The sequence below is a fragment of the Anabrus simplex genome, chromosome 6 (assembly GCF_040414725.1).
Source record: "Anabrus simplex isolate iqAnaSimp1 chromosome 6, ASM4041472v1, whole genome shotgun sequence".
NCBI lineage: Eukaryota > Metazoa > Arthropoda > Insecta > Orthoptera > Tettigoniidae > Anabrus > Anabrus simplex.
This window is the reverse complement of record NC_090270.1, coordinates 152,476,670-152,503,646: the sequence shown is the minus strand read 5'-3', so window position 1 is coordinate 152,503,646 and position 26,977 is coordinate 152,476,670. Positions and strand designations below refer to the sequence as shown.

Sequence of the window (26,977 nt, the reverse complement as noted above, 5' to 3'; positions counted from 1 at the left end):
TCATTCAAAACAAATATTTCAGGTTCCCTGTAAGAATCAATATCTTGATCACTCAAGTCGATCAAAGTTTTGTTTGATTCAACATAGTGGCCAAAGTAATTCTTCGCAGTTGCACAGGATTGAGTGAAACCTCCAATTCATCACCTAAGAGTGTGACCAGAAAATAATATTTAATAACCCCCTGCTCCGAAATAAAAGGCTCCTGCTAACATTTGTTTTAGAAAGAGTGTGATCTACAATAATACTTCGATATTGTTGTTGGCCCCTGTGCATATGTTTTCACATTTGGTGTCTAGTGTTTTTACTTCATTCAGTGTACTGGTACTTGTTATTTTATAATCCCCAGCAGAAAAGATTTTCATATTTGTTCTCTCTTGTTTTTCACACCTTTTAAAACTTTCCTCTCATTTTTAGAAATAGTAGGCCTATAGTTGTCACTGCACCCGCTGATATATAATATAAAATGGCCTCATGTCGGAAAGACTTGTATCTAGTGTTTCCAAATCCCTGTTGGATAGTTTTTATTCATATATCCATTAGTAAGTTTTCTCGCTTAACATACGTTTCCCTTGTCCTTTGCAGAAATGTTTTAACGAGGTTTGACCTCCAGAATTACCAATACATACCCAAACATTATCATGACTGCCTTAGCAAAAGAAAAAATATTCATAAAATACACAACACATTAGAGTAATTAGATTTTCATTTATACGCCCTTATAAGAATGACCTTGAACATTCTGCTCTTTAATACTTTCACACAACATTGCATATAGATCAGTAGCAAAATGTTGTTCAGCACATTTATATACTGTATATAAACATTGCCTTCCGCTGCTGAATCTCAAATTCACGACTTGGCTAGACCATACGAAAAATGTGGCTAACAAAGAGGACATACAACAAGGGTTATACTTTTGTAATTAGGAACAGCAATATTCACTCTTACCATCTGGGTTCCAGATTAATGAACGAACAAACAAATGAAAGAATGATTAACACGTTCACTGCTATTTTTACACTGTTGACATTAAGGATGAGTGACTCGTCCTACGAAGTAGTTCTCTGGGCTGCTGGTGGATGGCATAAAGTATACTATTTTCAAATAATGAGATTGGCAGCTGCAAGTTATGTCAAGTTCTCACATTCCTCAGCACAGGGATCAACCAGCACTCGGTTTAGTGGCAATAATAATCAAAGTTCACGAGTCACCCGTGCCCCACGTAGCACAGAACAGTGCGTTAACATCCCCTTCTACATGTTGGTAAAAGTTGATTTACGCAATTATAAGTGGATATTTAGATAAACACTAAATGAACATATGTAATGAACATAGGATTTCGTGGCTCATTGAATTAACGTACAGAAATACCATTTTTAGGCGAATAATCCCCGCATATTTTTTTAAAAAAATCGAGGCACGAAACTGGGGTGCGGGCTTTATTTGTGTCAACATTGCCAACATGCTCCTGGCTCACCTAGTTTTCGATAAACAGTTATGCTTCGTGCAACCGTAGATGGAAGAAAAACTATCCCCATATGTCATATTTAAATAGAAAACTATTCAGACTTTTAATTCTAAACTGACTTTACATTTTTTTTTTAATAGTATTTTACGAATTTAAATTCAAAATTTCTCCACGTCACGATAGAACGCGCCTTCCGGAACGTGCAGGGGTAGCTTTCCGCACTTTCACTCACTTTGGTGTGTCTATAGTGCGTTTCACAGTTGAAAATTGAGTGAAATCGTAATTCTTTTGTATTCAGCATTTTAAGGAAAGCCACAATATCACGTAGCAGGCAGTACGCGGGAAAGCAGAATCAACAAAAACTGGTGAGGGTTGGCATTTCTGAATTACAAGATGGCTGTTAATTTGAAATCACATAATTGGAAGTCTGATTTCTGTATTACAAAGGCTTCGAATTAACAAGGTTATACTGTATCGCAAAACTACAGATTTTGCCGGTGTGTCTATTTCAAGTGTTTACATTGCACGAAGAGAATTATCCACCATCGGTCGTGTTACTGTCCAGTAAAAAGAGACCACGCGTGAGAAGTGTTTTAGGCCCGTGTTCACCAACGTCTTCTGTTATCTTAGATTTTCAAAACTTTTGTTTGTTATTTGCTTTACGTCGCGCCGACACAGATAGGTCTTATGGCGACGATGAGGCAGGAAGGGGCTAGGAGTGGGAAGGAAGCGGCCGTGGCCTTAATTAAGGTACAGCCCCAGCATTTGCCTGGTGTGAAAATGGGAAACCACGGAAAACCATCTTCAGGGCTGCCGACAGTGGGGCTCGAACCCACGATCTCCCGAATACTGGATACTGGCCGCACTTAGGACTGCAGCTATCAAGCTCTGTGGATTTTCAAAACTCAGGTATGTCATTATTTCGGATAACGCTCCTTTCCGTATTCACCACAGACTTTATTATCTTGGTTTACCAAAACTAAGTTTTCATTTCAATCTCAGTTTGAACCGCATTTTTTCATACTCACGTACAGAAAACAAATGACTCCGTGCTGCCACCACTATCGAATTGTAAACAAGTTTTTGATTCCATCCGGGGTTTGCAAGTAATTTGCATAAATTATGTCCGCTATTGAGCAGAAACGGAGAAAGAAGCCTAATATGACTTTCCAAGAGAGTGAATTGTTATTGGCAGAACTTGGTGGCAGAAAGCATTAACAAAGGGAACATGAAAAACCAATTATAGCCTACACATTGTACATCACTCAAAAAATAAGTCAGTATTCCTTCATACTTCATTAAAAGTCACCCAGTTGTGTACCATACAAATATTAGGTATAATCGAGAATTCATTTTAGGCCTACCTAGGTGTTGGGAATTCCAGGTTATGTTCGGAAGCTTTAGATAACCTAAAAGGTGTCGGACGTTTATTAATTGCATATTGATCATATTACTCGTCGCTGCGATTTTATCTTTCAATTAGATAATCCAGCCGCCTACGGGCGTTAGAAGTGGAGAGTGACGAACTTGTAAGTAATTTAGGAGAGGATTCTAGTGATGCAAGAGACAATGAATCTTCCCATCTACAGGGAATCGAGCCTATTACAAGTTCAGATTAATGAAATACCTGTCACGTAAGTAGATCTACTTGCTCATTTTCAAGGAAAATATATTTCATAGCAGTGATATTTGCGTAAAGACCACGTGGACCTCACGGAGTGATACGAAATATTTGTTTATGCCTAAGTTACTCTTCCGATGAAAGGAATTTTAGTTCATTTCATTTTTTCAAAATGAGGGTGCAGGCATTATTCGACGGCGGGGATCATTCGGGTAAATACGGTAAATGTGTAACTAGATTTAAGCCACTATACAGTATATATTTATTAATGAAGCCGAGCTTTCAGCCAAATTGCATTGGCCTTCATCAGAAACTATACCCTGTGGCACAAATGAAATGCGACATGCAGGTTCTAGTAACATGACTGCAACAGATTGCTGCAGGCTCAAAAAACTAGAGTTTTGCCTTCACAGCCAGACCATCTGGCATGATCTCATCTGCCTCCACGACCGATGAGAATCACAAAAAGGAGGTTCCTCCGTCCGTTTTGCCGTTGGGCCAAAGACACAGGTGATGGGTTCCAGTGTCATTTCCTACACTGAGGGAACCATCACCCCACCCAAAGGGACTCACCCGCCCGAAACCGTTGGCTCCTATGAGGGATCGAGTTATTTACCGCCGCTCGACACTTGGATTTAGCTGTTTTTACAGCTGGTTGCCAAGCCAGCTTGTTCTCTAGAACGCAACTACAAAGCATGGTTTTTAAGTAAAGTCCATTTTGTTGTGGACACTACGGTAGTTCGCACGCATATTGCAACAAGCGCGTGCGTCGTGTAAAGGCATGTCTCGGGAACAACTGTGCTCAGTTTAAGCTCTGTAGCTAACCTGTACGGTTCTGTTCTGTGCTTTCAAAATGTTTAAGACTATCAACTCGCCCCCCCGCGGGTGAGGTTCGGTCAGTGATACGGTTTTTGTCAGCAAGGAACCTGTCTGCTGCAGAAATTCATCGACAGATTTGCGAAGTGTACGGTGATATTGTTATGAGTGAAAGCAAAGTACATAAGTGGGTATGACAATTCAAAGATGGCCGTGACAACGTCCATGATGAGGAGCGCTCCGGTCGCCCTTCTTTGATTACGAACGATTTGGTGGCTTCAGTTGAAGCAAAGATTCGTGAGAATGGGCGCTTCAAATTAACAGGTCTCTCAAACGAATTTCCTGATGTGTCGAGATCAGTGCTTTACAACATTGTTTCTGAACACCTAAAGTTTAGGAAACTGTGCTCCTGTTGGGTCCCGAAACTTCTAACAGTGGACCACAAAAACCAAAGGTTTGAGTGTGCGATGAAGTTCTTGACTCGTTATAACGAAGAAGGTGACGGCTTCTTGAGTCAGATCGTAACTGGAGAGGAAACATGGGTTTCACATATCACGCCTGAATCGAAGCAACAGAGCATGGAATGGAGACACACACACTCACCTGTAAAGGTGAAGGCCAAACAGACTCTGTCCCAGCTCAAAATCATGGCGTCGGTGTTTTGGGATAGACATGGTGTTTTGTTGGTCAACTTCATGTAACGAGGAACCACTATCAATGCAGAAGCATACTGCCAAACCCTGAGAAAGCTACGCAGAGCGAATCAAAACGAAAGATGCGGCATACTGACAACGGGAATTGTCCTTCTCCATGAAAATGCAAGACCTCACATTGCAGGTCAGACCCGCGATTTATTGGACAGTTTTAGCTGGGAAGTTTTAGACCACCCATACTACAATCCTGATCTTGCGCCGAGCGATGACCATCTGTTCCTCCACCTCAAACATCACCTCAGTGGCAACCATTACAATGATGACTATGACCTGAAAACGGCAGTGAACTCCTGGTTATCGGAGCAGGCGGCAAGTTTCTATAAAGAGGGTATTTTAAAATTGGTAACGAGGTAAGATAAGAGTTTGAACAAACTTGGCAACTATGTCAAAAAATAGAGTGAAGTATGTACTTTCTGAAAATAAATTTACTTTTTTGAAATAACCTTTCGTTGTATACTTATTTTCAAATGGACCTTACTTAAAAAACACGTCTTGTAAAACACAACAATACCTGAATGCCCGTTAACATGTGGTATATTGAGTACGGCAACCGTATTCGAATCTATTTCAATACTCCATGTAAACGCAGTGAATGTTTACGAGAATGAATGGCTTGAATACGTCTGGCACCCAAGATTTTGAAGAAATATTTTGGGGAAAAAAGTGCGGGTGGTATTCGGGATTATACAGTATTATCACCATAAGAGCACAGGGATAAAATATATATTTCGTCCAGTATCGCATTTTAAGTGCCGTATGAGTCACATGTGACTCACAAAGCAGTGAACACATTAATTAAATAAATATATGAACAGCACGAAACTTGTGTATCAAATTTGAGCTGATGGTCAACAACTGACCATGGTCACTAGGGAGCTGAAAACATTGTATTGGCGATACATGTGGAGTTTGTGTGAAAGTACAAATTACTACAGAAATGTAATTCTGTACAAAAACCTACCTGCAAAGAACCTGCATTAATACAGAAAAATAATGGAAACATTGTAAGATGTAATCAGATCTTGATTTCAAACAATTACTGTTGTTTTGTTATTAATTAATTCCAATGTATCAATTATTCCTAATAGCACTATTACACACACAACTAACATACAAAAGTACAATAACAAGTAGGAGGGATTGTGCTTAGAGTATACTCCAGTATTTTGCAGCAAGTAGCAACTCAACCCCGCAATCCAACCACAGAATTCCAGACTTAACAGTGAATGCCCGAGCCTCCACTTCCATAAGGGATCAATAACTTTTGACCACCAGAATGTGTTGAAAAGGCCTCCTTTAGAGTAGGCAAATCAATAATACAAACACAGTCTAACAGCTCAGAAGACAACACCCGTCTATTAGACGTTGGCTATAACTGATTTGAGTTGTTATTGTAACGCAAGGGTCATTGCAACCATTTTCTTTCTTGCAGATACCAACCCAGTTGGAAAATGTGACATATACAGATGAAAGGATGAGAAGGAAACTACGTGTGTGCACACTGAAGAATACACAAACACTGTGCCTCACATATTCATTAATAAACAATGTCATTTGCTTTACGTCCCACTACCTACCTTTCCTTTTTTTACGGTTTTCGTAGACGCCAAGGTGCCAGAATTTAGTCCCGCAGGAGTTCTTTTACATGCCAGTAAATCTACTGACACGAGGCTAACGTATTTGAGCACCTTCGAATACCACCAGACTGAGCCAGGATCGAACCTGCCAAGTTGGGTCAGAAGACCAACGCCTCAACTGTCTGAGCCACTCAGCCCGGCACATATTTATTACGGTAGTGTATAGGACAATAATGGTTTTACGATGCAAAATTACAGCCAAGCACACCTCAAGTACAGCACAGCCCACATACAGCTGACATGACAAAACTGTGTCTAAAGACCCTCGAAGTAGTCCCCTGCAAAGTTCACCACGCGCTGCCAACGATGTGCGAGGCACTGAATACCACCTGTGTCGTCATTTGCCGTACCATGTGTCAATCAGGTCATCTGTCGTCGCACAGCATTGGCAATGTGCTATTGTGTCGCAAACCGCCTACCACGTAGTGGTTCCTTTACCTTTCGCATGAGATGAAAGTCACAGGGCAAACGGTCAGAGGAGTACGGCAGGTGTTCCAATTCTTCCCATCCCCAGCGTCGCAGTTACTGCCGTAAACACATTGTTTTATGTGGTTTTGCGTTGTCGTGCAGCATGACTGCACTGTCTACAAGATCTGTCGTACTCTGCACGCACTGTTCTGCCTTGTGGAAAGAAGTGGCACACAATGGCATCCCTGACGTCATACACAACGATCACCATAAATTTTACGAGGAAGAACAGCATGGATGGCACGGAACTTCTGCCGCCTTGGTGATCCGGCATGTCACCACTCCATGGACTGACATTTCAGTTCCGGTTCGTATGCCCTGGCCTAAATTTCATCAACTGCAATTATTCATGAGAAGAAGTGGTCACCGTCCCGTTTCCAGCGTGCCAGGTGGTCAGAGCATGCTGCATATCGCATCCATCGTTGAACTTCCATCAAGCACGTGGTTCCCACTCTGATGCGATTTTGCGCAGTTGCAGCTCTGTCTGCAATATCCTGTGGGTGGTGCATTTTTCAATGCAACCTGCCCTTTCTAATTCCAGTAGCATGGTCTGCCTTCCTCCAGGAGCTGTTCAATGACGGCACGTGCCACGTTGGTCCACACACTGACAGGTCGTCCTGAGCATTGATGATCACTGGTTGCCATGCGTCTTTGCTTAAACTTTCCTACCCACCACACTACTGTACAGTATGGAAGGGCATTATTCTCAAGGGCTTCCACCTATTCACTGTGATATTCTCCCACATTTCTCCCCAGAGAACAGCTATTTCAATGAATGCGCACTGCTCAACATGGGTTACTTCCATCTTGCACAATGCTCGCCACACAACTAATTTCACAACGCTCTCTGCGCTACTACCAGCAGAGCCACTGTTGTTGTGAATACACTCTATGCCTGCATAGCTTCCACGCAACAAACAGAAGTTTGTGATCCACTCACATATCTTTTTAAAAAATAATTTTAAATTAGTTGCAATGACTTTTACCCCAACCCTTGAAAATTCAGAGAAGCTTTACAGAAATCTATAGAATTTTTAACTGAGAATTTGTTGGAAAAGGTGTAATCTTTCTTTAAAAACGTATGAATGAATCTCAAAGTTTTATAGGTGGAACTATTTTTTACGTTAACAATTGGTCTCAGGGGAACTGAGGGTATTATTAACAATTTTTTTTGCACCCAGTGGAAAAACGTATCTTAACAAGTACGCTGTTCCCCTACTTCCTCTCCTCAATCACATTTCCTTCAACCCCCTCATACTTCTGCCCAAATGCTCACTACTTGCACAACCTGTTATGAATATTTCTTTTCTTCTTCTTCTTTCAGAACCCCTCCCTGCATTTTCACTTCAATGGAATCTTTAACTTCTTCATTTCAACATATGAAGTTACCAATTCAAACAAGCCCAAGAATTCAACTTTAAGTAACAATAATCTTCGAGAGAATTTCCCCTCCATATTCAAGGTCAATTTTATTCAACAACAAGAATGTTAAATTACAACTTGCTAGTCATGTGTCAGAATTATTGTAATATTTAACTCAGTAATTATAAGATAGCACTCTAATATTATTTTAACAAAATCCAAAGTATTTAGATTTTAAGGACAGAGTAACATTTTTATATACCATATTTACGCGAATAATACCCGCATATTTTTTTTTTAATGAGGCACGAAATTGGGGTGCGGGTTTTATTTGAGTCAATGTTGGCATTATTTTTCAAAATCAGCCTTCCTAAAGTTAGGGTGCGGGGATTATTCGCGTAAATACAGTAGTCTGCTTCATACATATCAGTGCTCAATAAGAACTTTTTTTCAAAGACTATCTAATAACCAATGTTTTATAAATACTGTACTTCAAGACGCAACTTGTGAAAAAAAACACCTAGTGGTGTGAAGCCTTATTAATTGAAGGCATGTTTCATATGTCTCCACAGCACCACATTTGACTATGGTCTTAACCAAAGACCAATGGCCTGGGGGCTGGGTGTTTGTGTTGTCCCCAACATCCCTGCAACTCACACACCACACATAACACTACCCTCCACCACAATAACACGCAGTTACCTATACATGGCAGATGCCGCCCACCCTCATCGGAGGGTCTGCGTTACAAGGGCTGCACTCGGCTAGAAATAGCCACACAAAATTAAATTAAAACTAGCACTTCTACTCCATTTCGGTTTCCCTCAACATTTCCTATCCAGTACAACCAAAAACCATTCCGCAGCTCTCTCCTACCCTCACTCCTCCACTTAGTCTCTGCCAGCCCTAGTACGTCCAGTTTTTTTTTTTCCATCATGTCTACAACCTCTTCTACTTTTCCGGTCCTGTTCCTCGCCAGGGTCGTCGTCTGTTACATCCATCCGGCTTATCGTTCCTCGTTTCCTTGAAAGCGAGTTAATATCCATCACCGGCTTGCTAGGCCTGTTGTGACTTCACCAGAGCCATGTTAGCCACCATCTTTTTCAAGATTCCTGTACGGTCTTCACAGCTACCGTAGCGGTCTTGGGGCCCACACAGTCCCCACTGTACTTCACCCCCGCACAGGCTCTTCCCTACTTGATGACATTGCCCATCTCCCACGACATGGACGATGGGTTGGTATGGTCTTGATATATGACATAAATATTACGCATTTAAGATAACACAATGACACATTCAAAAAAATATACCTTTCTGATATATGAATCTGTTTTGATGTCCTTTGAAGTAACTCAACTTTCTTTTAAGATAGGTGTAGAAGGTAAACAACATGAAAAGTGCATAACAAAGATCAAACTTTATACTGTATTATAATGTTAATAAAGGATACATTTAGCTAGTATTTTATGAGTATTTCATTACATTCATATTTTTTTGGCAAATTTAATGGTTTCACCTTACCAATATTCACTGTTAATTGAATTATAGTAAAACCTGCCTTCAACAGACCCTTGAGTAAATAGAAACTTGCCTTAAACAGAAATATTTGACAGTCCCGTGAATTTAGGGGAGAAAAAAGCGTTTTAAATTCCCTTCAACAAATGGAAACTGTGTCACCGTGGACAACAGAAATCAAAGTAAGAATTTTAATGGAAAATTTCCAAGTTCTGGAATGCAAAGTTTAGAAAATTTTCAGGCACCCTTGTGAAAGTCTACCTTATTTGATGTAACAGTTGATTCTGTAGCTAATGAGGTAAAGAATGGGCAAATAGGTCTTTTGTTCTCCAACTTACATGTTAAAGTGTACGGATAATTGCCTGATTACTGTTGTCCAATCCTCCCCCAATTCTTGCTTTAATGAGCTGTCAATCAACAAATGCCTGTCTTTATCTCTGTCCTGTTTAGTTTTTAAATGGGCTCTTCTAAACTTACATTACTGACATAGTTCGGCACTAGTCGTTTATGGCTTCAAAAGCAAGAGTTGTTTTTGATCTAAACATGAAAGTAAAAGTGATTCATCTACACTAAATAAATTGAGTGTAATGCAGATTATGAAGATGTTCAACGCAAAGTTTACAAGATTTTAAAGATAATGGAAATTTTCTAGCAGTGGAAAAACTGTGCTAATAGAAAAATAAAAAGAGAGCATAAGAAAACTGAAAACCAAGACATTAATGAAATAGTGTGGGAGTGGTTTGTTGGTGTCAGGACAAAATATTGTCACATTTCGTGACCTACGGTACAGGAATATGCTAAAAAGGTGGCTGTAAAAGTTATTGATAGTGAGGAAAATGAGGATGAACAGCAAGAATTTCCAAACTACATTAATGAAACTGCTTTAAACTGCAATGCTGAGGACTATGTAAACATAGACAGTGATGTGCAAACAGAAACAGGCACAATGAATATAGATGGCTTAAGTATAGACAAGAAAGGGTTCCACCTTATCAATAAAGTTTTTATTGTAAGAATTAGCTTACAGGTCTGGATTCGACTTTAAATAGTCATCATCAGCTGAACATGAATACCTTTACATATGTGTCAAGCATTAATTGGTATTGCCCTTTCTAAAGGGAGATGCCGTAGAAAAGCATCATGTCTGAGTGTCCAAATTGGGCATATTAAGTGTAAAATGAAATTTTGGCATTCAGGTACTTGGGTATGCATTAATTGGTATTGCCCTTTCTAAAGGGTGATGCCTTAGGAAAGCATCATGTCTGAGTGTCCAAATTGGGCATATTAAGTGTAAAATGATTATATATTATAATTTTGACATTCAGGTACTTGGGTATAAAGTTATCTTCTTCAGGACTAGAATTTGTCTATGAAACCTAACCTAAGCTTAAATCTAAGTTACAAATACATTAAACACATTAAAATACACAGTACATGTTAAAATCCATTAAAATAACGAGTATAAAACAATTCATGGAATTGAATATGTGTGTCTTGTGTGTATCTTCATTCTCGTTTTTGAGTCCAATGTTGTAAATAATTCAGTATTTGCGTTCGTAGGCAATGCTGTAGTTCTCTTAAGAAGTCTTATTGTTTACTTAAATGATGTCTTCACTTGTATGTGTGGTGAAAAGCTTCTATTGTTAACAAAATCCGATTGTATAGACAGAAGTAAGTATGTGCAGCTTTGAGTGGAATCATATTCTTTAAGTATTGGAAGCAGATGTGGTCTTGGTCATACGTAAGATTTTCTGATGCAGAGTTTTAGTGGTGGCTCCTTCCTCATCTATATCTGTGTGCTGATATATATTATCTGTGAAAGACGAATATAAAGTGTGAGTAGAGAGTTACAAGCTGAAGAAAATGCCTGTGTGTGTTGATGTGAATGTGTACTCACTATTGTTGTCGTGGCTGGGTTGTGTTTGATCTGAAAGCTTGGTGTGTACTACTTCGCGTTCTGCTTAAGTTTGTGTCTGCTGCTGCGAGGGGAGTGGATGGAGGGGTAGGGAGTGTTGCTGTTGTGGGGGTAGGGGTGGAGCTGGGCGTGTCGTTCGACGGTACTATGGCGTGTGTTACTATTTTGAGGTAGTCATTTTTTAAGGCGGGGATGGCTTTATTGAAAATTATATTAGTTTTTTTTCTGTAATTTCATTTGTAATTGGGATTGGCGTATTGATCTAACGATACGTAAAACTCTCCTGTTTTAACATTTACTGTGTATTCTAATGTGTTTAATGTATCTGTAACTTAGATTTAAGCTTAGGTTAGGTTTCATAGACAAATTCTAGTCCTGAAGAAGATAGCTTTATACCCAAGTACCTGAATGCCAAAATTATAATATATAATCATTTTACACTTAATATGCCCAATTTGGACACTCAGACATGATGCTTTCCTATGGCATCTCCCTTTACAAAGGGCAATACCAATTAATGCTTGACACATATGTAAAGGTATTCATGTTCAGCTGATGATGACTAAGTCGAAACCGGTCCTGTAAGCTAATTCTTACAATAAAAACTGTATTGATAAGGTGGAACCCTTCCTTGTCTATACATAAGTAAACTATCAATACTGAAAGAAATTAGTAAATCAAGATAGATGGCTTAAGAAATTTACAAAAAAAAAAAAAAAAAAAAAAAAAAAACAGAAAGGAGAACGGAAGGAAAAAGAAGAAGAAATTTATGGTGCTGAGTTGGAAGAAGAGTGTAGGTTTTAAAGACTTATCAATATACTGTCAAGATTTTAAATGAACAATAGCAATTGGCCCTATGGCAAAATGATTCTAATATGCTTGGTGTGGTTTCTCAGGTTAAAGTGTTTGTGGAAAGTCGAGCAGCTAAGCACCAACAATACATGCATAAAACTCTCCTTGACTGTTGCAAAAAATACATGAATCATGTGTACAGTGATTTTTTTCTGTTCATTGTAAGTTTTGCTAGTGCTTTACCTAATTCTAACGGAAAAATTTGCAAACCCTGTTCGATTTCGCTGAAGATACGTTTTCTGTACTTCAAACATCTGAATGAGATACAGGATTCACATTCCTCACTGAATACGATTGTAAAAGGTGTTCTAGAGTGGGATAAAAACACTCTCACTTCTCGGAAATTGGTACCAAAAAACAATATATATATATATATATATATATAGAGAGAGAGAGAGAGAGAGAGAGAGAGAGAAGGTATGCACTATAAATGAAATAAACAACTTAAAAACCACAAATAATATTACAGTTTCCTACCCTCCAAACTGCTCTTCACCTACCATTAAGAAATAGGCTTAGATGGGCTCCACTTTGACGTGCTACAGATTTCTTCCACTCCAGGTTTGGTACCTCTTCATTTACACCCAGCGGTAGAAGAGAACATGGGTCTTGTTCACCACGAACTTGGTCATAGTAGTCGGTGTGCCACAAACTAGAAACTGAAACACAGAAGTCATCCTTAGCAATACAACCTGATTATGGGCAGATTATTATGAGAACAAAGTGAAGTGATGCTGAAACTACCATAACATTCCTCATTTTTGGCTGTAATAATAAAGAAAGATATGCACGTATTTTATTTACTATGTGAAACCAAAGCCTTACTGATTACAATGAATTACAGTGTACTAGATTTAGAATTCTAGCTTCCTTCAAGAACTTTCTAAAAATTGTGTAATATTTGAAGATCTTATTGAAACATAACATTACTAAGGTACTCACTGTTAGTGATGTCTTGGAACGGCTGCCTCAAAATTTTTACCACAAATGAAATACATAGGTGTTTCTAATAAATAAGGTAACTAGAGCTCTAAAGGGTGACATATCCAAACTCATGTTCGAATTTTCTATCAGGAGTGAAGTAGAAGACCACAACTTTTATCATGCTGCCATTAAATGGTGTATATGTTGTGTCAGACCCTCGCAATATCAGTTGAAAGTAGGCTGCATGCACAAAAACAGGGTCAAATATGGAAGTGTGCAGTGTGATCAGGTTCATTGGCAACTTGCAGAGGTGCACAATGGGTATGACATGTCACAGAAACGGGTTTGGCATCAGTACACTAGAGTTCAATAATGGCAGGTAGGATGGGCAAGACGAGCAACGATCTAGCCGTCCAAGCACACCCATCACAGATAACAATGTGTGCTGTATTGAAGGTATGATTCTGGACAATGGCATTCAATTTAGAGATACTGCTAATGAACTCAATATCTCAGTATGCAGTGTACAAACTATTGATCGTGTTTCTGCTTGATTTCCTCACTAGGGGAACAACAGTTAATGCTGCCAGTTACTGTAACACACAGGAGCGTTTATAGGTAGCAATTTGCAGAAAACATACACTTCTTTCAAGTGGCATCATATTGCTGCACAATGCCAGACCTCACACAGCCAACAGCGGCGTAAATTGTTCGCACTTCTGGTGGGAGGTATAGGACCATCCATTCTTCAGCAATAACCTGATATCTAGTGATTTTCATCTCTTTGAACCGTTGATGAAACACCTGGGTGATATGGAATTCAACGACCATATCGCTGTTCAACATGCCGTCGTGATGAAGCATCAGAGTTGCAGATGCAATATGAAATCTAGAATTTTTGTATTTTATAAAATATTTACTATACCACTTAATTCATTTCTTTTTTCACTATTTACAGGGTGACCCAAAAGTCTGTTAACATTTGACAAGGCAATACTTCATGCAATACTGGAGGTAGAGAGATAATAACTGACACACGTGATTGGCATGATATGGGGTTTTATTGACACCAAAATACACCAAATGACAAACAAATGAAAGCTGGACAGCAACACATCAGGTACAAATGGCCACCCGTGAATGGTATAAAAGGAGCTGTTGGGAGAGATGCTCCTGCAATTACGGCATGTCATGCTTAGCTTCCCCAACCTCAATCCATGTGATTATTGGTTGTGGGGTTACCTGAAATCGCAAGTCTACCGTGATCGTCCAACCTCATCCGATAGCAATTTCCCACCATACCTATTGGAATGCTGTACAGTGCTGTTCACAACATTGTCCCTCGACTACAGGTACTGTTGTTGAATGATGGCAGACAGGGCTCTGTGTTGTAGGTTAAAAATTTCAGTATGATTTTAGACTCATACTGAAATGATGGAATCTTGTATGCTACTGGGATACTACGATATTTACTTACATCTTTGATATTTCCTTTCTCATGTAAAGGATGGATTATGGCTACCTTTCAGTCCTCCAGTAGATGTTCCTTCTTCCATATGTCAATGATGGACTCATGCAAAACATCTACAGCTTCTTCCAGGGCATATTTCTACAGTTCTGCTATCATGGAGTCTTCACCAGAGACCTTGTTGTTTTTCAGTCTTCCTATGTGGCGTTTGACTTCATCGCGATCCAAGGGAGCAGAATGCATGTTCTGGCATGTTGATTTGTTGGTTATGATGGGGTTAACTGGTTTTTCACAATTTATAATGGTCCAATAAGGGACCATTAATATTGGCCCTTGTCTTCCTTTGGCTGATATCTTCATTTTTCGAAGTATCGGATCCCTTCCATTTTTCTTTCCTTCCCACCCTCCATCCCCCAGGGGCTCTGAACTTCGGAGCGTGGGTTGGCGACCACGGGGCCCTTAGCTGAGTCCTGGCATTGCTTCCACTTACTTGTGCCAGGCTCCTCACTTTCATCTATCCTGTCCGACCTCCTTCGGTCAACTCTTGTTCTTTTCCGACCCCGATGCTATTAGGTTTGTGAGGGCTAGGGAGTCTTTCATTTTCACGCCCTTCGTGGCCCTTGTCTTCCTTTAACTGATACCTTCATTTTTCGAAGTGTCGGTTCTCTTCCTCTTTTTTCCTCGAATTAGTGTTATATAAAGGATTGTTGCCCAATTGTATTTCCTCTAATAACAATAACCACCACCACCACCACCACCACCACCACCATCACCACCCTCTAATAAACGTTCCCCACCCCCTTTCTCTATTTATTATTTCTTTATCAATTACTACGGCAAGTTGTTTCGAGTTGAACCTCGTATTTCTTCCATTATTTCTTCCTATTTTTTAATATATTTTTATTTGGCTTTATTCTTTTTTAACGTTTTAAATTTTAAAACCTATATATCCACTTGGAATTTGACGAAATTAAATCCTACACTGTTTTCCTAAGACTTCATTCACGTCACCTTTTACTCTTCGGCCGGAGAAACAAATGCCTACAAGACCTGCCTAGCAACGACTTTACATAAGTGCATACTTGATCTGCTTATGAACTTCAACTATATTTGTTTTCGGTGCAAGATAGTGATGTTCTGTTTACTCTCTTGACTGTGATTATTGTGTTTTGAACATTAACTGAATTGCTACGATATGATACAATGTTAATTTTTTGCCTGTGTTCAATATATTAGTTGTTTTAAGATCTTCGCTAATTGGCTGATAATGACACTTGAAATGTGTTGAAACTGGTCCCAATAAACAGGTTGTAACTACTTTTTAGTTCAACTTACTATGGAGTATTGAAAGGTGGATCCTTCCCTATAATATTGTACATCTTCTTATTTCTCTATTCAATACGGAACAATCATGAAGTTTTTAACTTTAAATTTATAAGTTTGTCGAAGAATTCAGCAAAGACCTCACAGTTTTCTTCGTTTGATGTTCCTAAAGTTCCATCTGTCCCTTGAAAGCACAGCGAGGGAGGCTTGCACCCTTGTATCTTCTTTTTTAAACCCCTGTGTTATTCTCTGCACTCACTTCGTTAGAAGTCTTGCTCAATCTTCTTCATTTGTTCTTTTTCGTACTTGCATTTCACACACTGTATTATTTTCGTCATTCGTGCCCGTTGGGTTTTGTAGATGTTCCCATCTTCCTCTCTTTTGGACGTGTAGTACATTTTCCAAGTACGTAGATGATCCATCAAGGCTTGTTCGCAACTTTCATTCCACCGGGCATGCTTCTTCCTCTTTTTAACCTCTGCTACTTCTTTTGCAGCTTGAACCATCTGTCTTTTTGTACTGTTTAAGTCCACGTCCACTAGCCGGGCGAGATCTTTGAATTCCAGCTTATAAATCTCATGTTTATTCCGTATTGCCTCAGCACAACTAAGGTTAAGTTATGAGTAGGTTCCCACCTTCCAATACTTATCAATTTCTATATAATAGGCTTATTAATTACATAATATAAACCATATAATCTCTAGTACATGTTTCGTTCCGATTATGGAACATCTTCAGCTAAAATTTGATAAAATGGCAAGACAATTAAAATACATTGATGTTATGATGATACAAAAGCTAAAAGATATGATAAAATGGCTCGAAGATTAAAACATATGATAATGATGATGAGATAAAGTTCATTCATGTTGGTTAAAAATTCAACAAGTCAGTGTTCAAATGACGAATTAAAAACGGCGATAAGGTTCTTCTTCATGTTGGAGACGTGTGCATTTTGTTGATCTTGAAGATAAATTGAAGAAATACAAGATTTTCTTATATGTATTTATCGGGGGAACTCTTGATAAAATAACCGTAGTTGAAGTTGAGTTTTGGTAGGATTATTGAAATGAGTTGTGCTGAGCCAATACGGAATAAACATGAGATTTATAAGCTGTAATTTAGCCAACCAGGCAAAAAAACAATCAAATACCTATTTGAACTTAAAGATTAAATTGTCAAAAATTGGCAAAGACATAAATTTCCTAAAACAATGTTCACATCAAAAACTCGTTCCTAAATTTCTAAATTCAGTACAGAGAAAACCTTGTACAACAAAATGGCACAAAGCTACTCAGGAAAAAACTAACGACTTATGGCTCAAAAATGAAATTAAATTTCTATACAGAAAAAAGTCTTTTTTAAACTCTAAGTTATATAACGCTCATCTAGAAGCTTCCTCCCTTATGGCCCCTATTGAATGGGACTCCTTTTTGAAATATGGTGATACAAAAATTCAAAATATCTTAGATAAGAAACAAGAAATCTTGAACAAAAAACTTCACGGTCTTACTCTAAATCAAAAAAACATAAATCAGTCAAAAGAATCCTCCATTAACATCGAACCCAATTCAACCTTTCACCCCCCGATTAAGAATCTAACTGACGTTGTTTTCGAGGACAAAGAGTTGCAGATTATCAACAAAGGACCCAAACATAATTGGTCTAATCCATACAACCAAAAGCAATACATAACAACCATTGCTGAAGTAGAACAAGTCATAGCTCAGCTTCCAATAGATCGACAACTTGAAACTAAATTCGAAGTCAAAAAGAAACTTGTAGAATTATTTAAAGATCAGAAAGTTAACACACTCCATTTACCTTCTACAGATATAAAAGGCCTAAAACAAAAAATAAAAGATAATGATCTTATAATCACAAAGGCGGATAAAGGCAATGTGTCAGTTATTATGCATAAAAAAGAATATATAGAAAAAACCGAAGCATTTTTTTCAGATAATACTTTCACAAAAATTAAAAAAGATCCGACTAACTCTGTCCAAAGAAAACTAAAACAAATACTTAAAAACATTAATTTCATCCTTAATGAGAACGAAATATCAAACCTAATTAATATGAATCCAAGACTACCAACAGCAAGAGCTTTGCCTAAGATACATAAACCTGACACACCCATTAGACCAATTATTAACTTTAGAAATAGCCCCACCTACAAAACCTCTAAATTTATCAATAGCTTCCTAAAAAAGTACTATACTTTCCAAAGCAGAACCACAATCAATAATTCAATAGAATTTTGTAAAATTATCAAGAACACAAAATTAAAACCATCTTTCACCTTGAACTCATTCGACGTCACTAATATGTATTCTACGATCCCCACGAAAGAAACTCTAAATATAATTAAGAACAACTTAAAGACACACAGAAAACTTAGTAACCATGAAATAGAAGAATTTATGTTACTCCTAGAATTTACACTTAACAATAATTACTTTTCCTTCAATAACACAGTATATCAACAAAGTGGTCTTCCTATGGGATCTCCAGCGTCAGGTATCCTTGCTGAAATATACATGGATCACTTAGAAAAACATAAAATTTTAAATGATGAAAAAGGTATCATTATCTGGCTAAGGTTTGTCGATGACATCTTCGCAATTATAGATGAACAAATCAATAGTAGCACTAATTTATTAGACCAGATCAACAGTTTAGACCCTTTCATAAAATTTACGTTAGAAACCGAGAACAATAAAAAACTAAATTTCCTTGATTTAACAATCGAAAGGAAAGAAGAAAAGTTGGCCTTTACAATCTTTAGAAAACCGACTCAAACTACAAACACCATACGAAAAGATTCATACCATCCTGAGGCACATAAAAGGAGTTCCTTTTTAAGCATGTTAAATAGAGCCTTTAACATTCCCTTGTCCAAAAACGACCTCCAAAAAGAAATTAATCTCATTTACAAAATAGCGATAAGCAACGGATACACAAAACACTACATAGATAGATTAATGAATAAAATGAAGAATAAACCTCAAACGCAGCTAGTAAAAGAACATAAAAAGAAGAACTTCGCCACCTTTACTTATAATAACGGGAATATTTACCAGATTACTAACATTTTTAAGAAATTCAATTTCAAAATTGCTTTTCGCACCAATAACAACAATCAACGTTTAATTTTCAATCATCAAAGCATTGCAAGTAATAACAAATATTTAAATTCCGGGATATATAGGCTTAAATGCTCAAATTGTGCCAATTCTTATATCGGACAAACAGGCCATAATTTCTCAGTAAGATATCAAGAACATATTAATGCCGAAAAACACAGGAAGTACTCGGCCATGAGTCTTCACATGACCGAATATAAACACAATTTTACATCGATAGAAAGGGACTTAACCATTCTACGAACGCTAAACAAAGGTAAATTAATGAATATCCTTGAAAATATCTATATTGAAATTGATCAGAAGCGAAATCCCAACCAGAATGTTAACGAAATTACGGAAAATATAAATATATTATTAGAAGAGGCTACCAATTTAGATTCATCTAGAAAAACCATCAAAAAGAATCCCAACAAACAACCAACACACCTCCTTCCGATTAGCTCCACCCTACATAATTGTCCCCCTACCTTTCCTTCCGTTTCCCCTAGCCTATCACAACGCCACTCCTCAGTTAGCTCCACCCTACACAACATTTCACCCGCTCTCCTCACGTCACTTACCTCTCCTTCCAATACTCCCCGCCCACCGCAAGTACCTTACACACGTACACAGGACTCAGTCAGTTAACAACACGGCGTAAGGGAGGACGTTAAATACGACAAGACTGACTATAAGGTAATCAACTCCATTATCCTTCATTCTCGCGAACATACATTTTTAACAAGGTTTTCTCCTTAAAATATTTTCTATTTTACTCATTCTTTTCTCGTTTCAGACTCATTTCAATAATCCTACCAAAACTCAACTTCAACTACGGTTATTTTATCAAGAGTTCCCCCGATAAATACATATAAGAAAATCTTGTATTTCTTCAATTTATCTTCAAGATCAACAAAATGCACACGTCTCCAACATGAAGAAGAACCTTATCGCCGTTTTTAATTCGTCATTTGAACACTGACTTGTTGAATTTTTAACCAACATGAATGAACTTTATCTCATCATCATTATCATATCGTCCCCACTACGGCAAACTAGCAAAAGTGACAAACTAGGGAAAGTGTAGTTGTGAAGTTTTGGTCTAGATTTTATTATTGATATAATGCCTAACCCTCTAAAAAAGTACCACATTTGCAGCTCGTTCTGTATGTCTCACACATAAAACCAATCATTAAATATAAAAATTGATTTGACGTGAGTAATCACAACTTCTTTCAACTCTCCTAATTTTTTGCCAATTTGCAGATTCGTTAGTTTGCCAGAGCAGGAACGATATGTTTTAATCTTCGAGCCATTTTATCATATCTTTTAGCTTTTGTATCATCATAACATCAATGTATTTTAATTGTCTTGCCATTTTATCAAATTTTAGCTGAAGATGTTCCATAATCGGAACGAAACATGTACTAGAGATTATATGGTTTATATTATGTAATTAATAAGCCTATTATATAGAAATTGATAAGTATTGGAAGGTGGGAACCTACTCATAACTTAACCTTAGTTATCTTTGAATTCGTTCTCCTTTTCTCTAAGTTTCTTTTATTGCAATAATTTTCAAGACATTCACTGCAATAGTTGTTGCATAACCAGGGACAAATAAAAAACCACATTAAATAAATTAAGAACACTTACCAAGACAGTCCCCGAAAAAAGTCACACTAAAATGTGGAAATGAGCTGAGCCCAAGAGGCAGGCGTATCAGTCTAATGAAATTTGAGTGAACTGACTAAAATAATTATAACACCAGTTCCAAGAAAACAAAAACTTTCATTGATTAGAATACAGTTAAGTAGTTTAAACAAGCTTGAATTCCCAAAGAAATAATAAAACCATAAACTCAAATTCAAATGTGACATTATACCATACCTGCCAACTTTTAGAAATCAAAAATAGGAAGATTTTTTTAATTCTTGGATTTCATCAAGTGTATTGGACCACGGTCTTGGTAAAAAGAGGACAAGATAAAAGGCATACATATCTACAGCTGCAATGCGAATTAACCATTACATTTAAAATCTTAACCTAAGAAAACAAAAACGATTGCAAGAAAATGTACCTAATAATCATTCTCATTTATGACACATGCATACGAAGAGTAACATTTAGACAGATAAGTCAAGAACTGACTACAACTTACCAAATGGTGAAGAATATACACATGTAGATGATAGAGACTGTTGTGTTTACTTGTTTAGCATTGAACTGACAGCTTGTTGCCCTCTTCAACAATGCACTGTCATACTGCTGCTCATAACACTTTCCACTTAGACTTGATTTGACCACCAATAGTTTACTGAGATTTTCGTCATTCAGAGATGATCGGAATTGTGTCCTTGTCTTTTTTACCTGGCTGAACAATCTTTCACACTCGGCATTGGTGTGTGGAATTGTCAATATTGAGAGCATTACTTTTGCGATTATATCATATTTGAAACACCCATCTGCACCTCGTATATCCCCTACAGCAGACAATCTACTTTTTCTTCTTGCACAACAGACAATGGTAAATCCTCCACTTGGAGAGCACAAAACTGGCACTGTAATGCATCCATTGCTTCTTGGTCATCTTCACCATCTTTCACTGGCAATATAACAGGAAACTTTGAAACAAAATACTTTATGGCATTGAAGGAAGAAGTCTGCAAAGAATTTATCTGAGCTACTTGAGCATTAACAAAAACATCACTATTCGAATTAAATTTATGAATAAGATGATCACAAACTGCAATAAAATAGTTCCTGGCATGCAAATAAAGGTTTTTCTTCTCCTCAGGTGCCAGATTTTCTACAAGACGAGATGTTGAACAGCCAATTACTAAATCATCATCAGCTTTCTGATTCTCTCTCGTGTGATAGACCACTTCTAAAACTGTAGGATATTTTTTTATAACCACTAGCTTAACAAACCTACAAAGAATGTCCTTCAACATATCCGTCAGCACTGATCTTATGACATGAATGTGAAGTGCTTGCGACTGAAGAACTTGATTAGTTTTCTCAAATGTAAGGATGATAAGTGTCAGAAATGAGAAAAATGCTTTATTAAAGTTTGAAGACAGAAAAAGAAATAGTCTCTCCTCTCGTGAAATACTGGCAGTGCAACTAGACTCCTTTATTTTCTTCACAGAAGGAGATGAACTACTCTCCACCTTCCTTTTTCCAGAAATAACAGAAGCTTGGTCTTGTACTCTACTGACACAAGGACCACGTTCCATTTCTGTATCTTCATGTGCCTTTAGCTTGGGAATTTGGAAATATTTCAGAGATGTGTCTGTGCCATTGGACCGCTTTACCTCATCCTTAAAAAACTCTGAAGTGGCTCCCACTCTGAAATAAATCTTTCCACAGATTTCCCCAAGGATAACCAGCGTGTACACATGTTTTAATATTTTTCTAACACCAGTTTGGTACAAAGCTTGATACATTTTGAGATGATCTTTTCTCTTCGAGCTTTTGTCTAAATAATAATAAATATCAATTAGCATCTCATCAATTTTGACAGGAAGGGAGTCTGCACCCTTCATGGCAGCCAAATTAATCAAATGACATGGGCATCCCATAATAATAATGATTTTGCACTGCTCTCTTAGTTTAGCAGCAACACCGGTTTTTCTTCCCATCATAACAGGAGCATTATCTGCGCTAAAAGCTATACAGTTTGCCATCGGAATGTCGAATCTTTTCAGAACATCCAGAACCAAATTAGCAATATTAATAATAGTAGAATTGCCTTCCAAATTTTCCATGGATAGCAAACGTTTTTCAATTCAATGTTGAAAAACGAGACGACGTTTATCATTGCTACCATCAATTGAAATCGCAAAAGGTTCAGTCTTTAAAGTTTGAATCATCTTACTATCTGCGTCACAGGCCATTTCATTAATTATGGCAGATGTTTTTGTTCTAGCACACACATATTTCTTCGCAATATCTGAATCTGAGAAAAATCTTTCTGAACAATGGCCCTGCGTGATCAGAACAAGACAATGCAAGGTTATGTTTGACAATGAATGCCATGAACAAACATTCTGCTTGAGTGACTGCATCAAAATTAATTTAATTTTTTTACTTAATTTTTTGTTCCTCTCGAGACAGCTTTGTGTTTCTGTGTGACACTGTGAGCTACAATATCTGTTTTCCCTCCATGCGAGATATTAATATCACACCGACACACGGAACAAAATGCACAATAGTTTCCTTTATTAGACTGTAAAATGAACGGAAATTCAGTTTTATAGGTATGCCTGAACACTTGGAGATAACGTTTGTTATGTTTTGTAGTCATCATGTGAAGAGAAAATACCACAAACTGTCACCGACACAACTCTCTAAAATACATTGAAGTCATTAAAATTATGAACTCTGATCAACACAAAAACACTGAAATGCGCGAAACTACCACATACAAAACAGATCAATATGTTTCGTACATTATTAACATATGACTTCGACAGGGGGAAAAGCACAGAACCGCAAGAAAAAACACGTGGTCTAAAACTCCAACGAAACTACGCACACAAACGAGCGCGCAAACCACACAATAACAAACTCACTCTTTCGTCCCGATCAACGGAGCCCCTAGCGGTCGCTAGTGCGCATGACCTTCTCTGACTCGTAGGATGATTGCCGTCCCGACTTCCCACCTGAACAGCACACACGCTGCTGTAGTGAGCGGGAAATACGATACACGAAGGCGACGGATGATCCGCCCGCCAAATAAAGCATCAAATACCAGTAAATATGCTTAAAAACGAGGTTGCGTAAATTACACAAGCACATAAGAATTCGTCCCAGTGGAAGATTACTGACCGTACTGGAGGTTATATTGTTAAAAAATAGGAAGAAATAAAAATAAATCAGAAAACCGGAAGACTAGTTAAAAATCTGAAAATTTCCGGGTAAATCAGAAGGGTTGGCAGGTATGTTAAACAGTTAAGGTTTTTTAAAAGATAAAATCAAACTTAAATTCTTTTCATCTAGTAGAACCCCAAAGCTACTTCACAAAGTTGAAGAAATTAACTCAATTGTATTTAGGTATCCAACCTATTAATCTCACTGATAATAAAATCAATAATAATAATAATAATAATAATAATAATGAATGCATCAGGCTTCCTCTGACCACTGTACAGAGGAAACAATATGTTATAACGGATGCGGAGAGGGCAGCCAGGTCAACCAGACTCAAGACTTTTTGGGAGAAGAAAAGGAAGACAAATTTGTTGTAGTCTGATTTAAGTGCTCCAATGTGGGCGTAAACTCTGTAAATAAATAAATAAATAAAAAAATTTAAAAAAAAAATAATCTCATAACTCAAAACCTCAATTACTTGAGTATAAGAGTGAAAACAGTTTCTTAATGGCTATCCCAAGTGAACGAAGAAAATTAAATCAGAGAAACGATGCCTCGCCGGGAATAAGTTCCTCAGGAACAAACATCAGAAATGCAAAATTAATTCAGAATAAGAAAATCAAGCAACCACGGGTTAGGTAACGCTCCATAATAAAATCATTAATCATAGAATGAATTAATGGCTTTGCAAATACAACTCAGTCAACACAACTCAGAACCAACATCCATTACAAAGACGAGGCACCAACCAACCCAACAGACGAACGTCAAATCATTTTTTAACAGAGCAAATGCACTTCAAATGTCAAAATAAAAATAGAGCACATGCCCACAAATAGTTTACTAAATGCAACCATGGTAGCAAGGTCATGTGACCCATGAAAAGAAACATGGCTGTCTCAAGAAAGCTGAGTTAGCTCTAAGAAACTGTTTTCAACTCCCCTAATTACACACGAGCTCAGTGACATTTAAGTAGATAAAAACAATGATAAGGAACTGGTAAGTAAACCATCATTTGATTTACACAGCAGGATATTCATACTAGGATATTACAGTAATCAAGTATATCAGTTTTGGCGACCTCGTACAATAAATAATACCAAATGTATAATTTACAATGTTTAACCAATTTAGAAACTGTCGTCGATCAAAATCATCTGTCTGACAATTACATCGTTAAAACCCCAACATTTACTAGTAATTAATTTACAAGACTAAATGAACTGAAAACAATCACATTTCCCCCAATACGTAATTTCTTTGTCACTTAAATAACTGTTACTAAAACATAATTTACATTAACATACTCTTAATAACCAGCAATCGTTCCATTTTCGGTCTGTACTCCAAACTTCATTTTAGCTCGGGAAAAAGAGGCTTGCAATGTACTTACAATTTGGAGGAAGAAACGAATAAAATAATTCAATGAAACGTTTGGCCTATCGCCGAAGGGCAATTTGATTATCCTGGGTCGAACTCCATTACCACTCCTTCTTACTTTGCTTAAATTTCAATTAATTATCAACCAGCAATACCAAGATTGATCCTTCCTCTACAACAGTCCAGAATAACAACCGAGAGTCAAGTGATTGTCGTCCAATCCAAACGTTGACAAACGACGATACAAAATTCCGTGCCTGCAGCCAGGATCAGGAGACTAGCGCTCATGGCATCCATGAGTACTATTAGAAAATGACTCGATGACTTTATGAATTTATTAACAACGGTGACAGCTCAAGCAGACTGAATCATGCATTATAGTATTCCTCTTGATATTATCAAAGTATGCTGGGTAGCCAAACACATCCAAATACTGTTTATAGTAAAATAGTCATACTTTGTGTCGAAGCGGGTTAGGGCAGGATGGTTCTTTTTCTCGTTTAAAGGGATGGGTGGGAACTTAACTACTAAGACATAATGGTGTGAATCTATGTTCATCCCCTTTTTGACTATGATATTCATTATTTCAGGACTGTACCTTCAAAATATTCCAACAGGGTCTACTTGGAATTCTCCCACTCCTATGTTTGGCGATAGCTATGTAGTTTGTTTCCTGGGAAGGTGTCAAAACTGGGTGGACATCATCTGGAAGTTATGATTTTCACATAATTCAACATGACATTTTCCATTCTCGTTGGTCCACTTGTGAGACGAGTATCGCCCAATGATGTGTCTGTATTTCTGTTCCCACCCTATTTGTGCGCTGAAATCATCCATTAAGATCTTGACACGATATTTTGGAACTTTTGCAATTCTGATACAGTGTGTTCCAAAACCTATCTGTGTTCTCAGAATCCTTTTGGTTTTGGTCATTAGTAGAGGCATGGACATTGATCAATGTATAAGTTTTGTTTGCACAGCACAGGGATAGTAGGGACAGTCAATCATTTATAAGTTCAAAATTTGAGACAGACCTAAGGATTGAGGTGTTGACAGCAAATGCCGTCCCAAAGATTAGAGTGTTCCTCATTACTCGTTTTTGGGCTTTGCAATTGAAAAAATGGTATCCATCTGATTCAAAAGTTTTTTCTTATGCAAAGCGGGCTTCCTGAAATCCTATTACAGAGATCTTGTTTTCATGGAGGTCTTTGGTCAGGTGTTACACTTTGCCAGTTTATGCGAGAGAGTTTATGCTGAAGTACGCCAGAAAAGTCTCAGATATGGGTTTCAGTTTTCGTGACTGTTTGGCGTTTCCAAGAAGCTCTGACTCGTCGTCAGCATGACGTTGCATCACCCCCCCCACCAGAGAAATCAAATGGGATGCGTGCATCGCTTGTCAGTGACTGTGTTATCAGCTGGGGAAATAGTTTGTTTCTGTTATGCCATCAATCTTGTAAACTTGAGTTTGCTTCGGAGCAATTGCTCACTCCAAATACAACCACAATTGTTAGT

At 37.7% G+C, this 26,977-nt stretch overlaps 1 protein-coding gene across 1 annotated transcript in view; it reads right to left on the bottom strand.

Moving 5' to 3' along the window:
- Positions 1-26,977, bottom strand: part of LOC136875908 (protein ELYS) — a 90,683-nt gene that overhangs the window by 8,095 nt on the left and 55,611 nt on the right. Inside the window, exon 5 of the mRNA XM_067149527.2 lies at positions 12,868-13,026. Coding sequence (XP_067005628.1) covers positions 12,868-13,026 — 159 coding nt within the window. The remainder of the gene's footprint in view (positions 1-12,867; positions 13,027-26,977) is intronic.